We start from the raw sequence: 21116 nt of genomic DNA, 5'->3' as shown, positions 1-21116 counted from the left end.
GGATGTACTTTATTGCTGCGGTGGGTTGGCACCCTGCCCGGGATTGGTTCCCTGCCTTGTGCCCTGTGTTGGCTGGGATTGGCTCCAGCAGACCCCCGTGACCCTGTGTTCGGATTCAGCGGGTTGGAAAATGGATGGATGTACTTTATTGGCAGCTTCCTTGCCTGTATGTAACTGCTTGCCATTATCTTTTCAATCCAACTTTTGGAAGTCAATTTTGTGACAATGCTTTGGAACTGACTCTCCATTTGTCAAGCATTTGAATGTCATCTAATAGATAAATCATAGGCCAGTCTCTGGTGAGCCCTGTTGAAGCAATGGTAGTAGACGATCTTTTCATATAAAGACTTATTCATGTAATGTACCCAATAGCTTATCAAGACAAAAGTCAAAAATTAAAAACCTGCTCAGTAACTTGTCCCATTTGTGTATAGCTCTCTTTGTGTAATTAACCCTTTACTAGCTTCTGTCTTTACCAGTATGTGCTTGATGGAAAACTTACCATCAAATAACATTGAGACATCCCCACTTTCTCCCTTCATAATTTTAAGCACTTGGATCTGGTCACCCATCAATATCTGCATCAGCTTAAAATGTTCAGCTTCTTCATCCTTTCCTCATATCTTCTATTCTATATTCCAGGACTGTTTTCAGTGACACTTCCCTATATTTTGTACATATAATGCATAAATAATACATGCATACTGTACACATTATACATGTATATAATACAGTATGGAGACCAGCATGACACAGATCATTCTTCAAGGGATTCACAAGTTTGTTTTATATGTTAAGCCTTATACTCCACACAGCCTCAGTACTATATAACCCAATATATTATGGTCCTTTTAATAATCTGAGTGCAATGTCTGATTGAGCATAGTGATTGACTCCCCTGTCTTTTGTAAAGTGTAAATGTTTTAATTTCTCCACTGAGCAATTTTATTATTGAATAATTTGTTCATTAAAGTACAGAAAACTTCTACACTGAATCACTACTATACCACAGTACATAATTTGTGTGGTGACACTCTCCTGATACCAGTCTCATCATATTCCTGCTCTTCATCAGAGTGGAAGATTGACTTGAAGATGTACTCATTTAATGAGGACCAATGCACATGAGGATAGTTTAAGCTGCTGGCAGGAAAAGCAGGGCCAATGTTCTGAAATGATTGTAGCCAGGTTATGGCTACATGGTGGAGATTTTGTCACAGTCGTTATGAAGATTAGGGGCCACAGTTCTAAAGACTGGCTAGAGGTTATCATGGTAGAAAGGAAATAGACCATCAAGGCCATATTAAGACACCAACTGGTCCCTGTGTGGCTTAGCTCCTTAACAGAGAGTCAGTCATACTTTTAACAATGCAGTAATTGGACACTGGGGCATTTAATATGCATTGTGTTGTATTTTTCACTTTTGATTTTGGCACAAGATTTGATTGCTTCTTTGTGAGGGAGATAATTCCGACATGCCGATGATCAAACTTTTCATTGAGCAATCTCCTCTTGATCATTTCAGTGCATAGATACCCTATCGTTGTATGCCATCACAGGCCACTGGGCATATACGCAAATCACCCTGATGGTAAATTTGAACTTGGAAACCACTGATTCCTTTTGTGGGTAGGTTTCACTGAATTAGGCAGTTCTGTTTTTAACGAGTGGTCATTAATGAAGGCACCATTCAGAAACTGTGAGAAGACAATGACTAAAACCTCATTGTTTTTCAGGACACTGATGGGTGCTCTGCAGTTGAACCTTGGTGGGGCTCCTGAAGGACCTGCAGGCACAGGAAAAACTGAGACATGTAAGGATCTGGCGAAAGCTGTTGCTAAACAGGTACAGTAGGGTCTAATATTATCTGAATATCCTACAGCTTCTTAGCTATTTCTTTCTGTTTCAGATGAAGTGGTTTCAAATTCTGAGTTGTTGCAAATGTAATGTGGTCTACAGCTGTAATATGACTGATGTGCTGTTAGGTTTTGGTTGAACTGATACCAAGAACAGTCTTGGCCTTGGGGGGCATGGAAGGGTGTACATGATGGGGTAAGGTAAACGAATTAATAAAGTCCACTACTGAACCAAGTGTACTTTGTTCTTCTTTTCTTTTGTATTGTCAGTGTGTTGTTTTCAATTGCTCTGATGGACTTGACTACAAGGCTATGGGTAAATTCTTTAAAGGCCTGGCACAATCAGGAGCCTGGGCTTGCTTTGATGAGTTCAACCGAATTGAGCTTGAGGTAAGCAGGCTTGATAGGTTTTGCCCTGCCCAGCTGAATTTATAGATATATCAATTTTTGTTCTGTGTCTGTAATTATTTTCCCTCTTTCTGGTGTGATTGATGCTGAAATACATCAGCTTTGTTTGAAGGTAACAATGTCATCAATAATTTAACTGTTTGGTAACTCATTGCCCTTTCAGAAAGACTGGCAGAGGAACTGGCAACAATATCCAGGAAAACAGAAGCAGATTATTACTGTTTTTGTTTGTTCTAGTCTCTTGGTGTGTTGATGTCAATGGGCTGTTCAGCTGTTCTCAATACTATCAGCTCACTTTTATAGCAGTGCTATATTAATTTAGTTAATTTATGCCTGTCTTATATATTTTGTGTTTTAAATACTGTCTAACATGTGGCATAAAGGAATAGAAACAAATAGATATAGCCTTACTGAATTGTCTTTCCAATTTTTTAGGTACTGTCTGTGGTGGCACAGCAAATCCAGACCATTCAGAGGGCAGTTTCACAGAGAGCAGAAACATTTGTTTTCGAAGGCACGCGGATCTCTCTTGACCCATCATGCACTGTGTTCATCACTATGAACCCTGGATATGCAGGGAGAGCCAAGCTACCAGACAACCTCAAAGTTGGTTTGAAAGACTTGCTAGGATACTCTCTAACCAAGCTCACCCTACTGATTTACTCATTTGTTATTCTGTTTTTGTTCCTTAGGTACTGTTCCGCACAGTAGCCATGATGGTGCCCGATTACGCACTGATAGCTGAGATCACTCTCTATGCTATGGGATTTGTGGATGCTCGTAACCTAGCCACAAAAATAGTGGCTACATACAGACTTTGTTCTGAACAGGTGAGGCTATCGTGCAGTCTTGCTGAGTAGGATTCACTGCTTGGTGTGAAGAAGCCTATTTCTAGGCTAGTAGTCTAGTGATAAATAATCTAACGAAAATAGCTTGCATTTCATGTCAATATATTACATATCCATCCATCCATCCATTGTCCAACCCGCTGAATCCAAACACAGGGTCACGGGGGTCTGCTGGAGCCAAGCCCAGCCAACACAGGGCACAAGGCAGGAACCAATCCCGGGCAGGGTGCCAACCCACCGCAGTATTACATATCCTGTAAGTTAATTTAGTCTAGGATTTAAATGCAGAATTATATGAGTCTGCTTCACTTTCTTCAGGGCAGAGAGGAGGGATGCGGCTTTATACTGTCTTAAAGAATTAATTGAGAATAGTAATATGAGAAAAACCATTGACCACCAGACGAGAATGAACCATTTTACTACTGTTAGTGGTTTCTTTAAGTGACTAAGTGTATTGCTTTCCTCATATTCAATAAACGGTGTAGTTAGAGTTGTTCTTTTGTTTTTTTCATCTAAATAGGTCCATATAAATTGTGCTTAACAAGGAGTGTTTTTCTTGGCAAAACCACTATTTTTTTATGAGCAGCAAGAACATGTGGTATTCAGCAGCCTAGTTCATTTTACATTTACTACACCATTCTTAAGAGGCTTCAGTTGCTGATAGAAACAAAACATTTCTTTATCTGTCTGAATCCACAAACACCAAAATAATGATTTACTGCCTTTTTCCGTTAATGGTGTACCTTGTCTTGTCAATCAATATTTACAGATGCAATGCATTAGAAATGTGAAGTGTTCAGGTAAACAGACTGTGATAATTATGTGTGCACGTAAGCCACAGAAAATGTTTTTATTGAATTGTAGATAGACAGTTCACTCATTAAAGATCACTGAACCACATACAAAAGAACATTTATTAGATTTGCACACATAGTCTTGCACTGCTATATAAGGATTAATGTTCCTTTACAATTCAAAGAATTTTGTCAGTGTCATAAATTTTTTTTCTTTTTGTACACTTGTTTAAAAGGTTTAAATATATGATGAAATATAGGATTATTTGTCGATATTATATCTATAATAATGTTTTCCATTCTGGAAAGTTTTTGAAACCTGGAATGACATACAGTAAAATCCTGCATTGAATTGATTGAATAGATTGATTATGTGTTATGTTAACTATATTTTAAAGAGGAGATGCTGTTTTTTAAATTTCATTCATAATCTGGAGTAGTGTATATAACTGATCCATGAATCAGTTGCAAATCTAAAATGAGTAGGTACAGAGAGAAAGAAAGCAAGATTTGTAATGTCAAGGAAAAATTTAGTCTGGTCATTCAACACCACTCTATTTACAATGTCAAGTCTACTTCTTCACTTTGTGTTTTATAGTGCACTTTTTAAGCTTGCAGTTCATTTGGATCTTTAACTGTCATCTCTGCTCCTTGCTACATAAAATACGGATTTATTGATCTTACTCTTCTTGACCTTTGATTTCATCAGTCATGTACAGTGCCAGGTTTTTTAGTGTAAGAGCTACAACTGAGTGACACTAATGTCTACTCATTCTCAGCTGTCCTCACAGCATCATTATGACTATGGAATGAGAGCTGTCAAATCTGTACTAACTGCTGCTGGGAACTTGAAGGTCAGCATGCCTGATGTGCAAGAGGACAGACTCATGCTTAGGTCTATCATGGATGTCAATTTACCCAAGGTAGGAACAGAAAAGGTGGATAGGGATAGTCTATAGTTCATGCTATGGCTGATTCTTTGTTTTCCCCACAGTTCCTGTCTCAGGACTTACTGCTGTTCCAAAGCATCATTTCAGACCTGTTTCCTGGGGTGCAACTTCCCAAAGCAGACCACTCAGTCATGGAGACTGCAGCAGTTGAGATCTGTCAGCAATGGGATCTGCAGCCAGTACCTTGGTTCATCAACAAAGTTATCCAGGTGAGTATGCAGCCCAGCATTTTGTCACCTGCTCCCACTCCAAAGGAATCCTGGGATGTTAGCAAACCCTTTTGTACTAGTTACAGTACATGGAGCCTTTTTTTTTTTGCAAGATAGTCAGGGACACTTTATTGAGCTGGTTCTTGCCACTTAAGTCATGTACTGTAGGCAAATCAGAGACTTAATTCTGGTATTATTTCTGGTGGCCTTGTCTGTCCTAAAACTAGCCCATCTGAGTTTGGGACCACTCCTAGAAAGCCTGCTTCAGGATGGGCACCAGGCATCACTTCTCACCCTATGTCTGAAAGACTTAGAGCAGACCAAAAAAGTTGGGCTTGATTTGCCCACAGTATTAGGTTAACAAATCAACTTGCAGCACTCTTCATCATTTGACAATCTGTTCAAAATTACTAAAGATTATATTCCCCAGCGGGGGCTGGGAGGTCTCGTGGCCATGGAACCCCTGCAGATTTTTTTTTCTCTCGCACTCTGGAGTTTTTTTTTTGTTTTTTCTGTCCTCCTGGCCATCGGTCCTTACTTTATTCGTTGTTACTTAGTATTGCCTAATCTTATTTTTAGATTTTTATTTTTTTTATATAAACTTTTCTTCATCTTGTAAACCACTTTGAGCTACATCATTTGTATGAAAACGTGCTATATATATATATATATTCACGGCATTCGTAGTCTGTGTCACAATCTGATTGTATGGGTGGTTACCTACCAGATAATGCTTGTGGTTGGCCAGCTTATATATATATATATATATATATATATATATATATATATATATATATATATATATATATATATATATATATATAAATAAATGTTGTTGTTGAACAATTAAAAAATGGTAAATCCTGTCCTGTCTCTGGTCTTTTCTCTCTGGACAGATCTATGAGATGATGCTGGTCCGTCATGGCTTTATGTTGGTTGGAGGACCCTTGGGAGGGAAGAGCACAGCTTTGCATGTGCTGGCCCAAGTGCTGGGGCTACTAGAAAGTCGTGCGCGGATGGAGGAAAAACGCGTAGACAGTGTCACCATAAACCCCAAGTCTCTCAGCATGGGACAGCTTTATGGCAGTTTTGATCCAGTTTCTCATGAGTGGACTGATGGTTAGTGCAATAAAATAATTTATATTCATCAACCTCTAGATTTCAGCATTGCTTTCTTCAGCTAATTGGGCATTTAAGAAGTAATTATCTTTATTTGGTTTGAGCAGTATTCTCTTTAGTGAGGTAGTTGAATAGTTATATTGGTCACCCCACCTTCCTTTATACTGAACGTTTGTATGCCATACAGTAGTTGGAAATATTTATTCCCAGTTATTCCTTTTTTTACATTGCTGGACATTTCCAGCACAGACAATATCTATATTTAATGGACAGAAAATACTTTGTATTCCTGTTGATGTATCACTAGCAGTTGGACAGTACAGCTCTTTTTGGCAGGAACTCCCTCGAGGGTTAAGGCTGCTCTGATTAGCGCCAGCTTGGTAAATTTGCTTCTACGTGCTCTGCATCCTAATGCCGTCACTTATGCACTAAGACTGCATGCTGCCAGGCCATTTTAGAAGTAGTCAACACATTGCAAGGCTCTGATCATGATGAGCTGTCACTGACTGGCTTTCTCTTAGAAGTGCTCCAAAATTTCCAGACTTTGCACGTGATGAATCAAATAAAACCAGACATTACTTCTCATACCTAAAACACTGTCATAGTCTTCTAGACCCCAAAACTAGTCGATACAATCTCAACGCTACCACCATTTACTTGAGGAGATACAAGGATGATAATCGGATAAAATTGAAAATATTGAACAACAGAAAAGCTGAAAACCTGCTCTAACCTATGAGCTGAAAAGATATTGTCAGATAGGCCAATGGCCTAAATTGGCATCCAAATTCCTGACCCCTTAATGGTGTAGAATGTAACTTAAGTTATTGCTTACTTTATAATTTGAGAGCACTGCGTTTGTATTAATTATCATATGTTATTACTTATTTATTGTTATTGCTCTTATGTTGATACAACCTTTTATTACATACATTTACAACTGTACCTGATTGGGTAGCGAGCCTAGGAAAAAGTGGAGAGGGTGAATTAAGTCTGGGAAATGGAAATGGAAGCATTGAAGTAAAGTGTTGTTGTTCTCCGAAAGAAATGTCTGTGTACCTCTTACACCAGCTACTGAGAAATAAGGCTCACAAGACCCTTGGCTATACAATTCAATATTTGGACTAACACCAAATGGGCGAACATTTCCCAAGTTAAATTCTATTGTGGTATCCAATGCTATATTACTTGCACAAACGACTCATCTTAAATTGTAATCCACCGCTCAATGTCTTATATTATCTTAACTTGTAGTGACCCTAGTACTACTATTATCTTAACCTGAAAAAATGTAATTCTCTCTACAGCCAGTTATTCTAGAATTTTTTAGAATTTGGCAAGAATTCATATGTTCATAGAATTTGTACAGCCAATATTGTCACATGTACAGAGTACAGTGAATTCTTACTTATATGTGCTAATCATCACTCAACATATCACCAGTCTCTGGCACCACAATCAGTGAGTACAAATACTTTACCTCAAAACTTATGTCTTTCTTATTTGCAAAATCTCAGAACAATATTTTGCTGCATGAATAATCATACCTTATACTGGGAATTGCATAATAACCCAATCAATACTGAAGTTTTCTGTAGCCTGAACATTCCCATACCAGCTTCTCTCCAACAGCAAGCTTATGGTTTAGCAGAAGCAAATATTCTTGCCTGACAGCCGTTAAGTTGACAATAGATTGCCAGGGCAGTACAAGCCAATGACACCCTGCTTTTGGGTATTTATCTTTAATAGCAACTACAGTGCCACCTTTGTATACCTACATGTTAACATCTTGCTTAGAAACATTAATGTTATTGTAAAATAGCTTACCTGATCTTGCTAAACTTTGCCAGTTGTTTCAGTGTATATGAAAACTCTTTTGGGGTCTTTTTTGTCATATGACTTCCTAATGTAGGTAAGTGTGAGGAGGATGTGCATTTTCTTTTTAGTTTGATGGATGTTTGGGTGTATGTGTGTGGCTGTTTTTTTGACGGCACTTTTTGATATCTTGCTACTGAATTGCTTATGTGAGTGTATTTTAAGTGAAATATTTGTTGTAGGGTCATATCAGTCAGGTTACAGTTTATTGTCATTAAACCTGTGTTTTATTGAAATATGGATTGAATATCAAAGTGAACTAATTATCTGCTTAACTGCTTGATAAAGAAAGATGTATATTAAGCACAGGTTAACTTGACTGATAGTCATAACCCATTTGTAAAGAAAGAAGGCAGTAGTTGTCCATTTGAAAGTTACTGTGCTTATTTGCCTTTGCAGGAGTCTTGGCAACTGTTTTCCGTGAGCATGCCAGCAGCTGGACTGCAGAAAGGAAATGGGTTGTGTTTGATGGCCCAGTCGATGCTGTTTGGGTGGAGAATTTGAATACTGTCCTTGATGACAACAAGAAGGTTGGTCTTCAGCAGGGCTGATACTGATAAGGCTACATTTAGATGAAGTCAAGTGGTTATATTGTATCTGGGCTCAGAGTTTGAACAATATAAAAAGAAATTAAACAAACTGTCTTCCACAATGACGCAGATCTTCATAGCAATGTTTTCTAATTACCTTTGCTCAAGTAACTTTTGCTTCCATGACAATGGAGCGTGCCAAGAGCTAAGCAAAGGTTGAGAAATAATTGTTTTTTTGCCTGTTAAAAACAAAATGTCAGGGAACTGAGGCCAGTGTTCCCTCTGAGACCTTCCTTCGGTCTTGAATAATCATGGCCAGGCAGTGATTGTTTTTCCTGGGAATTTGTTCTTTATGAAAACAGTTGCCTCCCAGTAAGTGGCCTTCAGAGTTTTGATTTGGTGTTACTGAGCCATTAATTGACTAAGTGAAATATACTTGCCCGTGCAAAGCAATGACAAAACTGAGCCCTTGCTTGATGTATATTTTATAGCTTTGCCTTATGAGTGGAGAGATCATTCAGATGAGCCCCCAGCAAAATATTATCTTTGAAGTGCTGGATCTTGAGCAAGCCTCACCAGCTACTGTCAGCAGGTTAGTATCCAGACTTGACCAGATTGATGTTTACTGTAGCTTTTAACATGATGAATCCAAAGAAACCCACAGAGCATCAAATGGTCACATGAATAGAATTACTCAGGGTGATTTTGGATAGATTTTTGAAAAGTTTTCACTGAACCTCTTTCATAGATATGTTTCTGTATTTAACCAAATATTACCTGCTATTTTTATTGAGTATAGTGGTACTAGACTATGTCGTCTTAGTTGCCACCAGCAACAGATAAACATCTCCATATAATTGTGTTGATTAGTCATTCTGTTAGCTGGTGGTACTAAGGCAAGTTTAAATGATTTGAGAATGACTGGCCTGGGACAGCCCTTTCTGGCCACAACAAGTAGATGTGTATCTCCTTATTGCAAGACTACAACATTTGAAAGTATTATTGACCATGGACTGGTTATTTTGATAAAGGTGAATTAGGTTAGATTTGCCCTATCCAGAAGCAACAGATACAATATATCAGCTAATGAATATTCTTTGGTAGTGGCGACATTGAAAATAACAATTCTGAAAAGATCTCCTTCACCAGCCTCAGCAAGTAGATGCCTAAATCTGTCATTTAAACACAGTCTGTTAACCCTAAAGGTAGAGAACCAGAAGTCGGACCTTGCTGGAAAACAGTAAAAAGTGGACATCTGCATGTAATCACACAGCTCACTGAACTTTGAACATGTAACTCAATAAATGAAAGCTTTCAATAGCAAGAGGGCATCTTAATATGACAAATGACCTCAATTTGTGCAAATGAAGATGATTAACCTTGTATCTAATCACAATCAACTGGTAGGCATCTGCAAATGATAATACATTTGCTATTGATTATTATGGACCTAAATTAAACCTAGATTTCCATGACCATTCTGATCACTGACCCTTGATGAACTAGACATTTTATTTTGGGCTAACATAAATGTTTTTATTCAGGAGAGAGCTGGATATTCATGCCCAATCTTGTGATGGAAATGCAAGTTTCACTAAATAGTCTTGGTTTTATGGATCAGTACCAAAAAAAAAAATTCTACTGGTGTAATATTTATTAATTTGATTTCTCTTGATGAGTCATAAGCATAAAGCACGATTTGTGGACAAATTAAACATAATATACAGTGTGACCAGAAGGGGGCATCACTGAGCCCCTAAACCTTGTTATGCAACTGCATGGCACCATCCAGGGTTCAAACAGAAGATATATTTATTTTATAATACCTTCACAGGCCTCTAAATCATTTTCCACATCATTATAATACATTATGTTCTCTTGTCTCCTTCCACACCTCCCACATGGTCTCATCTACTCTCCTTCTGACTCTGACTACTCATACAGGAAACTCATCTTCTTTTATGTCAGACCCAGGAAGACTTCTGGTGCCATAGCACTGCACACAGGAAACACTTTCGGTTGGGTGGAAGCCCTTCAAAGAGGATATAAAGATTCCCTGCAGTCTCCCTGGTGGCACCCAAGATCCCTGACAGGTTTTTTTCATGGGACTTCAATTCCCATCCTGCCCTGCTGGTATCCATATGGGAGTACCACCAGTAGAATGCTTCCATTGTGTTACTTTCTGCCCTTCCAAATAGTCCTCCTGTCCTGGCTAGGCACTCGTCCTACATGTGCCTTACATTACAGCCTCCCTCCCTGTCAAGGAACCATTCTGGCTGGGATGCCATTCCATTCAATATAGCACTCACAACAGTTTTGGATAATAAAACCCATTAGTGGCCTTAGTAGATCCTTCACATCGGCACTTCCTTTGGATAGGCTCATGTTCCTTCAAATATGCCTCATTCCCAAATTTATGTCTTCTCTGCTTGGTAGCTTCAACAGCTGTCTGCTTCTTCCCAATAATCTTTACTATTTAAGACATTTCACCAGGGTTTCAACTCCCTTCTCAAGAGATCCAAATTATTATTCCCTTTTCTCAGCATAGCAATTCACTAGAATGTCAAGTCCTGTATATACTACTTTCTGATAAATTTGTCATAATCGTATATGTTACATTGACTGCAATCATTTTTCATTTTATGGAAACAAAGCACACATATCCACAGGACCACAAATCATGTAAATGGCCTATCTCAATTGACTTTCATTCTTTTTTTTCACTTCTTTATTTTGTTTATGTTAAGTTACACGTCTAATGACCAGTGCCCTGTTTGTTTTCTAGTGACAAAAATTGCACTTACTTATCTTAACAAGAGATGTATATTTATTTTTCAAACGAAGTGAGAGCAATCTGCAGACAATAATGGAGATTTCTATTTTAAAGCTGAGATATGTGAAAAGCTTCACTCGCAAGTGGCCATAATTAGAAGAAAAAATACCTACCTTTGGGTGTTTGTGAATTGGATCTGGTTCACTCCTCTCCAAAACTGAACAGATCCGACAGATCAATGTACCTGCTTCAGTTCGTATGAGGCTTGTATGCCTATCAGTTCTAATTGCAGCACATCTACTTTAAGAAATGTGAGCTTATTTTATTGCAATCTCTACTTTCAAATTAGTCGTAAAAGGGTTCTAAGAAAACTGTATGACCTCTTCTGGAATATTGAAGTTGTCAAACCAGCCTTAGTAAAGTTCTTCTTCAGTATGTCTAAAAATGCCGTCATTCCTGTGATAATTTGTGCAGATATTGAGTTATGTATTAACCCAGCCACAGGGGATGCACAGACCAGTGTGTTTCTTTGTGTCGATCCCAAGCCTGAATAAATGGGGAGGGTTACGTCAGGAAGGGCATCCGGTGTAAAATTTTGCCAAATCAATATGCAGACAACAGACGAGGAGGTGATGGGTAGATATGGTGTCAAGGAGAAGAATGAAGAAGGTCAGAGGATAGTGAATTTTGCCAAAAGGATGGACATGGCTGTGGTGAATACGTATTTTAAGAAGAGGGAGGAACATAGGGTTATGTACAAGAGTGGAGGAAGATGCACACAGGTAGATTACATCCTATGCAGAAGAGTCGATTTGAAGGAGATTGAAGACTGCAAAGTAGTGGCAGGGGAAAGTGTAGTTAAGCAGCATAGGATGGTGGTCTGTAGGATGACGTTGAAGATCAAGAAGAGGAAGAGAGCGAGGGCAGAGCCAAGGATCAAATGGTGGAAGTTGAAAAAGGAAGACTGCAAGGTTGAGTTTAGGGAGAAGGTGAGACAGGCACTGTGTGGTAGTGAAGAATTACCAGACAGTTGGGAAACTACAGCAGAAGTAGTAAGGGTGACAGCAAGAGGGGTGCTTGGCGTGACATCTGGACAGAGGAAGGAGGAAAAGGAAACCTGGTGGTGGAATGGGGAAATACAAGAGAGTATACAGAGGAAGAGGATGGCAAAGAAAAAGTGGGATAGTCAGAGAGATGCAGAAAATAGACAAGAGTACAAGGAGATAAGGCGCAAGGTGAAGAGAGAGGTGGCGAAGGCTAAAGAAAAGGCGTATCATGAGTTGTACGAGAGGTTTGACACTAAGGAGGGAGAAAGGGACCTGTACTGATTGGCTAGACAGAGGGACTGAGTAGTTTTTCTACAAAAGAAGCTTGAACTGGGTGCCTTTCTGTTCAGAAATGAGTTTATTTTTTGCAAAAAATGCCTTTTAATATTATGTTTCTAGGCAGCAGCATGAGCTGAAGTGTTCAACACTAGACTAGTTCTATTTGTCACAATTTGCAGTATAAATGTTGCCTATTACTGTATGAATTAGAAATAACTAATAAAAGAGAAACCCTGTTTTCAAGCTGAAAAATGTACATTCTTTGGGAGGGGGGTATGGGGGTGGCGGGGATCATTTGTATTGCGTCTACAAATGGGCAAAATTCACATCTGCTTTCCCTGTGTTTCCCAGGTGTGGAATGATTTACATGGAGCCTATGGATCTAGGCTGGAAACCACTATTTCACTGTTGGATGGAAACAAAGCTTCCAGATTTTATCACTTCTGAACAGAAACAGCTGCTTAAGGTAGGTGGTGAAGTACACCTTCACCTGTGACCACATATGGAGTAAAATTTACCAAGGAGCACATTTCACTGTTCTTCTGGAGGTGATGACATGTTGCATATTGATTATCACATGAAAGTAAGAATTTCACTGTAATCTGCACATGTGACAATAATGACCTGTTTCCAGATTAAGAAACTAGTTATTTCCCAGTCTAGCTTTGGGGTACCTGAAAGATGTTTCTCAATATAGGTGGTGTGTATTTGAGGGGCTTTTTAGTTTGGAATATTTTTTATTACATATATTATTTTGAATTGATAAGATGTGCTGACAAGACCTTTTCTCTTGCTGGAATCTGTGTATAATTTCAACTCTATCCTTGTCCCATTACTAGCACTGCCACTTGTGATTTTAGCATTTACTCTGATCATTTTGTAACTGCAATGTTTTGTTCCTTTCTTGTATGCAGTTGTTGTGTGAATGGCTCCTGCCTCCTTGCTTGGCTTTTGTACAGAAGAACTGTCATACTGTGGTGCCCTCGTCTATGCTGCATCTTGCTGTGACAATGATGCAGCTCTATGAATGCCTGCTGGCTGATCTCAGGTAGGAGATGATGCTGTGACCTTGAAAGGGATGGAACCATTTGCAGCTAGCACTTCTATCGGTTGGTCAGGTCACCTTCCAAATAAGAAAGTCACACCCGAAATTTGACCTCAAATTTATGCTACTCCACCTCCACACAGAGAGTTAAAGTCGGATCCACTGAACATTAAGGATGTCAACATTGAATTGTCCACACAAACAGCTACTATCCTCTAATGCAATGCCACCCCCAAACTGTGAACTTTGAAAATTTGGAAAATGAATAAGTGATTGAATTAGTTCACAAATACAAAGGCTTACATTAATCTTTACTACAACAGGTGTGTATTCCAGACTATGTTCCCATAAGAGTAGTACTTATTCAGCAGGTGATACTGTTAGCCTGGCACACTATCATAGGTGCTGAGCCCAGTAATAAACTTATGGAACGTAAGGACTGAGCAGCCTTGTCTGTATACTGACAAGATCTACAATGAACAACCCACATTCATTTTGTGTTGTGACTTTCTATAGTGATCAACCTAAGACACTTTACTTCAGAGCTTTCTTGTAGTAATAGTAGTAGTAGTAGTAGTAGTAGTAATAGTAGTAGTAGTAGTAGTAGTAGAATATAATGTCTGTCTTCAGTGCACAGAGAGGTGAACTAACTTGCTGAAAGTCAAACAATATGTCATTGTTTGAATTAGCAAACTTGTGGCTTAGGCTATATCCACACTACTGGGTTTTCATTTCAAAATAGCATTTTTAAGCAAAAATGATCTCCATCTGTACTAGCATTTTAAGATCATTTACAAAAGTATCTCTGTTTACACCAAAACGACTCAAAATGAATATGACTTATTCGTCTGCCTACAAAGGGCATTCATGCAGCATAAACATCTTATCCAAAGCCGGTGATCCCTGAAAGGATGGTAATGCTGCCCGGCCACAGTATTTTATCTCTGTAGCAATTGGTAAGTTATTTTCCTTTTATGCATGTATGTTGCATTCAAACTGTACAAAACGCAATTTAGATGCATACAGGTAAGCAACACAACAAGCACCATGGAAAACACCTCTGCTATATTGTTTTTCTTCTGTGAAGGGTAATCAATTGGGGAATAAGATGTTGCAAAGAGCAGGTTCAAATCAGGTAAGGGCCACATGAAAAGCACAAACAAATCAGAGTATGAAATCTACATTTTTAGCTATCCTCATTACAATGCTGGGGCTGCATTTTCAGAAGTATGTGGCTCTGGAGAGCGTTTTCAGAAGTCTCTCTTTTTAGGGGTTGAAATACTGGGGTAATGTGGGTAATATGCAAAAACGGAGACTAATATCTTCCTTTTTAAAGCAAAATGTAGTGGTGTGAATGAAGCCTTAGTTTAGAACTTATCCACAAGGCCACTCTTCCTGCCAGTACAACACATACTTGTACACACAAGAATGGAGGAACAATTAGGAACAATAGGTCAGACTGAGCTGTATCAAGGTGCCTTCTTTATTCAGGAGGACTTTATAGCTTTTTACATGGTTTATTTGATATGCAGCTCCTTGGACTCAGAAGTAAAAAAGGAAGACAACAACAGTGACAAAAACTTTCAAACCAGCTTGATTGTGGCCTTTGGGTTCTTCTCTGTTGTTTGGTCGGTTGGTGGATTTTTGGATTTCCATTCAAAGCAGCGGTAAGTAAAATATACCCAAACAGCTTACTGTATGAGCATTGTCCTAACTGAGTTACTAAAGAAAGATCTTCATCTGGAGACTTTCAGCTTATGATTTGGGGAGGAGAACCTTAGACTGATGAGGTTTTGAGGATTTGTAGATTGACTTTGCACACACTTAAGAATGTGGTGTTTAATATCAAACTCATCTTAATGAAAAATAAATGTGTTAAGATGATTGGTATTGCTAATTTGTCCCAGTACAAATGAGTGTTTGTGACAATGTCTAACAATGGACTTTGCCCCTTTCACCAATTTAAATTTAAATTGACTGAAATTGAACTAAGAAGTTTTCAATGTTGCACATCAAAGTTTGTGCTTTTTTGTTATAGGCTGTACTTGTTTTTTCTTTCTGTAGTTTTGCCGAATTCTTCAAAAGATTGTGTGACCCAGAGTCCACATTCCCGAGGCCCAAAGATCTAAAGTTCCCTCGGGCACTACATATACCAAGGCGGGAAGGCATCTACAGTTACGTGTTCCTAAAGCGAAACTTTCCAGCCTGGCACCTGTGGAAGGACCTAATTCTCCCAAGCGTCATTGAAGACAATGTGAAGGTACAGTCAATACTGTGGAGTGAGAGAGCCAAGCTGAGGGAAAAATCCAGATTGTCAGCAGTTAAAGTTTTGTATTCAAATTCCAGAATACATCTGAAAATGAGACCTCTGACTACCAAGTGTGTCAGGCTTCCATAAAATGAGCTTATTAACTTCAGATTTTGGGTCAGGTTCTAAAGGCAGACCCGTATTCTATTGCTCAAAGACTAGATACGAGATGTGCTACACAATTGTCTCATAGGTAGCTTTATCAAAGCTTGCTTAGCTGTTGAAATGGCTACCATAGCATATTGAATGTCTTTTCAGTTTTGTATTGAGGAAGAAGCTAATTTTTTTTTGCTTGCGATTTGATATGATGATATCGATTTGGGTCTTTCCAAACAGGGCCATTTATACAACTGTATAGAATTACTTTGAGTGGGAGATGTCCAGATTTTTATAGAAAAATACTGTTCCTGCTTTTAATAACTGTAAGTAAATTATACTGAAATCTATTCTTCAAAAAGCAGGAAGGAAGTGCTGTATGCAAGATGAAATTTTACACTGCTGGTTATATTTTTGTGCAGTACTTCTGCACAATTCTAAACCATTAGGATTTTGTAAACTGTCACTCCATATTGTCTCCTTCGGGCAATATGGCCAGCAGTCAATATATCTGCTGGGCTAAGGCTTCAGCTTGGAGCACCTCTAGAAATGATGAAGCAACTAGTGTCAGGGAAATGGCCAAAACTGGCTAAATGCCTTTAACTGGCTGTAATACAGCTCCTTATAAACTGTCAACCAAAAGGTAAGGAAATGTACGTGTTATTATTAAAACAACATATGGAATTCTTATAGCCAAGACTGTACCTCTCACTCTTCTTTTACTTGTACCACTTGCCCAGGTGTCTAAACTTTGTTGTGGATGACTGTTCTAGCGTGATGACCTTGAGATGATTTCTCAAATGGTTTAAATTGACCTAACTAGGGGTAGGGTACAAGTATTATACCTAATCAGAATTATTTAACAGAAAGTGGTACTTTAGTGCTTTCCACTATTTGTTATTCATGTTACTAGCAAGGAAAAGAAATTCAGTGAAGACAGAGATGACATTTGTGGAATCACTTAAGGGGGAAAAAGGACTTCCTGGCAGCATGTAAAGCACCTTAAGCCCACTGCATTGCTCAAGAGCACTTTAGGGCAGGTCATCCTAATCTGGAGAAAATGAAGTGGTGAGACTGCACTCAGCTTTAGGACTACAAAGGCCTTTCTTGGTACAATTCCTGCCTTTCACTTGTTGCATGACCTAAAATCTTCATATAATGTTCCTGACTAAAGGATCTGGGCTGTCTAACTTGAAAGTTGCTGATTTGAATCCTGGCAGTGACAGAAGGAATGCTACTCCGATGGGCCGTTGAGCAAGACCCTTAACCTGCAATTGCTCCAGGGGCACTGTACAAACAACTGACTCTGCACTCTGACCCCAAAAACTCTCTGAAGCTGGTATATGTGAAAAAATGGTAAATTCCTAATATAAGAAATTGTACATAGCAAATAAAGGATTAAAATCACTAAAACATAGAATAGAATAAAACATTCATTGTATGCTGATGCAGTGGTAGCACTGCTACCTCACAGTAAAAAGAACTGGGTTCACGTCCCAGGTCTTCTCTGTGTGGAGTTTGCATGATGTTCACATGGGTTTGCCATTGGTGGTCCGGTTTCCTTCCAAAAACATGCAGATTAAGTGGACTGGCGATGCTAATCTGAGCCGTGTGTGTGTGTGTTTGCCCTGCAATGATTGGTGCCCTGTCCAGCGATTGTTACTGCCTTGCACCCAAAGAATGCTGGGACAGGATGTTGTTTCCTTGTGACCCTGCTCAGGATAAAGTAGGTTTGAAAATGGATAATATAATATACAGCAGGCTTTCTTGACCTTTCTTTTTTCTTGATATACTGTTCCCCAGGAATTTAAATGTTTCCAAGTACCAACGTTTTTTGCTCTTAAATTAAACTCTCACTAGGTAAAACTAAAGGGGATATTACTTTATTCACCACCACCCCTTCTCCTCAAATATCAAATCTGGGGGAGTTTGAATAAGTGTTATCGTGTGCATTTTCATTTTTCTTATATACAATTAATGTCTTTTAATTGGTTTTTAATGTATTAACAATAGTGTTATTGGATACAGAACAAAAATTTGAAAGCCTAAAATTGCTATACTTCTAATTTACAAAAAACATATGAATAGAGGGGATTTTATTGGCTTAACAGGATTTCAGCATAGAGTTTATAAACAATGATGTGATCATTGTGGACTATGCAACTTATCTTACCACATGCACATACTAAATTAATCCATTTAGTCCATTAACTGAAAATAAACACTACTTAAAACCTATACTAAAAAAAATGTAAGTCATTGTCATGTGACTTTGTGAATACTAAAGTAATTCAAGATATTTTCATTTACACAAACTCTTTACATCTGCTTTTATAGCAGTACACTTTTCAAATTGGGTCTGTCAGAAAATTATCTTATCAGGTTTAAGACCCTTGTTGCTGTGAGGTTGCATCAGTGTATGGCAAAGGAATGAGCTGGTTAATAACACTTCCAGACAAGTAATATTTATTGGGCAAGTCAAATAAAAAAAAAATTAAAATTTCATAAACTTCTGATGCTTTCATTTTATTTTAATTTTAGTTTTATTGCCACTATAAGATCATCTTTATAAAATGTATGATTATTATTGTTAAACTAATCAATTTATGATCATTATACATTTTTTAATAAGTCATGCAAAAATACCTTTGTTCTATTGTAACATTTAAGCTGCACCACATAACTGATCAGATTTTGCTGTTATTTATTCCTGTGTACTAATCCAGAATTTGCCACTGAATTGTGCCATTCATTCCTGTGCTGTTTAAACATCTGTCATTTGTGCTTTTCACCACATTTGAGTTATAACAATGAACATTAGTTTGATTGTAAAAAACACAACGAATTACATCAATGTAGTGTTTGCTGATTCCATTTCAGATATTAAGTAATCTGATTTATCTCTTGTAAATGTGTTCCCCCACAATTATGTGCTAATACATTAAATGTTGATCTGAACTGGATGAGTGAATTATATTATGGCTGGTTGGTTGGATGTATAACTATAGCCATGCTCATTACAATCAGAGGATAAAAAGGCAGCCTCTGTTATTGATCAGATCTATGTATGATCATGTTATTTTCTAGCCCGCTTAATCCAGATCAGTGTCCCAGGAGGTGCTGAAGCCTGTCCTAACTAACATAGCAGGGTGAACACCCACACACCAAACACACACTGGAGTCAATTTAACATTGGCATGCCACCTAACCTGCATAGCTTTGGACTGTGGGAGGAAGGCCGGAGCACTGGAGGAAATCCACCAAAACACGGGGAGGACATACAAACTCCATGCAGGGAGGACCCAGGACACAAACCCTGGTGTCCTTATTGTGAGGCAGCGGCACTTCCACTGCCAAGTACAGTGCACCCTAGAATTTGGACCACCTGTGAATTGCTTGTGTAGTTCATCAGAAAACATCACTAATATGTGAAAATAATATGAAACAATATAATAGGGTTAATGGGAGTTGGGCAGTTGCATTGAGGCTGGGTGTTTGTAAGTCAGGGTCTGTAGCTTTAAAAAGATGCTACCTCACAAATTGTGCTACCATAGTTGACCACCTAGTTGGCCTAAATGTTAGATCCAGCCCTGTATGTATATACTGTATACAAACAAATTTAATATACTATAGCCTTATAATTGTAAAACTGTATGCTGAACTGTCATAGGGCAGACATTACACAAGCAGAACCAGTGAATGTATGCTGTGGGCCCACATCAAAGGGTGCGTATCTACCACCAAGACTCCCCACTCAGCAATATTACATTGTATTTATCTTACGTGAGCCAGTCTGTTTTCAAATATTTTTCTGTAATTTTAAGAGCTGAATTAGAAGTCCATTTTTAATTGTCTGAGATCTAAACTGACATTTCTTACTTTATTCCCTGCAAACACAGGCCACTTTTGTGTGTCACTTGGTTGTCTTTGCAATTTCCTCATCACAGAGGGTATATTTCTACATACAGATCAAGCTAAATTTTTATCAGCTTGGTGTTTATATAGAGGATCGAGAAGGATGGAACTGCTCTTGATAGCTTCAAGAACCCATCTGTCCACCTATAACAATGTAGGGCTGGATGGCCAAGATGAAGACAGGAAAGCTATATTTTTTTTGGCTTTACCAGGTGCATGGTGACAATTTAAACTCACACGTTAATCTAACCATAGTTTTGGGATGAAAAGGAACACCTGTATTTCCAGAGAAAATTGTCTTGGCTGGACTGCAAACTTCAGACAATGACCGAGTCAGGATTTAAACCCCAGGAGTCTAGGAGTGTAAGACAGCCAGAGTAACCAGTAAACCATTGTGTATTAACCACACTACCTGGTGGCAGCAATTTCTTGTTAAAAGATGTCTCTGAGATGGCATCTTAGGATGTATAGTCAGCTATACCAGAAACTGCACTGTGGCATGAGGCAGTTTAGTCTTTTTAGGATTCTCATTGTCCTAGGCCTGTGAATTGGCACTTTGGTATAGGGCAGGGGTAGGCAACGTCGGTCCTGGAGTGCCACAGTATGTGCAGGTTTTTGTTCCAACCCAGTTCCTTAACGAGAACTCAATTATTGCTGATGAAGCACATATTGCTTAAGTGACATTTTGATGCTTCATTTTAGTGGTCTCGCTTGTTAAGGTTCTCCAACCTTAATTGCTTATTTCAATCTTAAACTGCTGCATTCAGTGTTTTAATTGCTCCTTATTAGCAATAAGATGTAAAAGACAAAGCAGCCAGCAGTTCTCCAGCTAGCTTTTTTCCAATTACATCTGTGTGTGTTCATCATGCACTGTTTGATTTAATAAAACACTTAATAGAAAAATGTGACAGACTGAAAATGATCTGTTTTAGGCTTCATATCATTTGGATGATATCCTTGGAAAGGAAAAAAAATCTACGATATAAGAGCCTTACATTGCACAGACTAACAAGCCATAAATTAAATAAGGTCTGAGATTGGCAATGATTGGTTTCTAATTAAGCA

General features: G+C 38.4%; 1 protein-coding gene across 4 annotated transcripts in view; it reads left to right on the top strand.

Moving 5' to 3' along the window:
* Positions 1 to 21116, top strand: part of LOC114656916 (dynein axonemal heavy chain 3-like) — a 139874-nt gene that overhangs the window by 82779 nt on the left and 35979 nt on the right. For all 4 annotated transcript variants that reach the window (XM_051920071.1, XM_051920068.1, XM_051920066.1 and 1 more), the window contains 13 exons: positions 1737 to 1845; positions 2127 to 2246; positions 2700 to 2870; positions 2957 to 3094; positions 4686 to 4829; positions 4901 to 5065; positions 5962 to 6184; positions 8459 to 8589; positions 9081 to 9181; positions 13039 to 13153; positions 13602 to 13735; positions 15265 to 15399; positions 15797 to 15992. In XM_051920071.1, the coding sequence (XP_051776031.1) occupies positions 1737 to 1845; positions 2127 to 2246; positions 2700 to 2870; positions 2957 to 3094; positions 4686 to 4829; positions 4901 to 5065; positions 5962 to 6184; positions 8459 to 8589; positions 9081 to 9181; positions 13039 to 13153; positions 13602 to 13735; positions 15265 to 15399; positions 15797 to 15992 (1882 nt within the window). The remainder of the gene's footprint in view (positions 1 to 1736; positions 1846 to 2126; positions 2247 to 2699; positions 2871 to 2956; positions 3095 to 4685; positions 4830 to 4900; positions 5066 to 5961; positions 6185 to 8458; positions 8590 to 9080; positions 9182 to 13038; positions 13154 to 13601; positions 13736 to 15264; positions 15400 to 15796; positions 15993 to 21116) is intronic.

The sequence above is a fragment of the Erpetoichthys calabaricus genome, chromosome 1 (assembly GCF_900747795.2).
Source record: "Erpetoichthys calabaricus chromosome 1, fErpCal1.3, whole genome shotgun sequence".
Taxonomy (NCBI): domain Eukaryota; kingdom Metazoa; phylum Chordata; class Cladistia; order Polypteriformes; family Polypteridae; genus Erpetoichthys; species Erpetoichthys calabaricus.
Note: the sequence above shows the minus strand (reverse complement) of the source record. Positions and strands in the feature narration are given on the sequence as shown.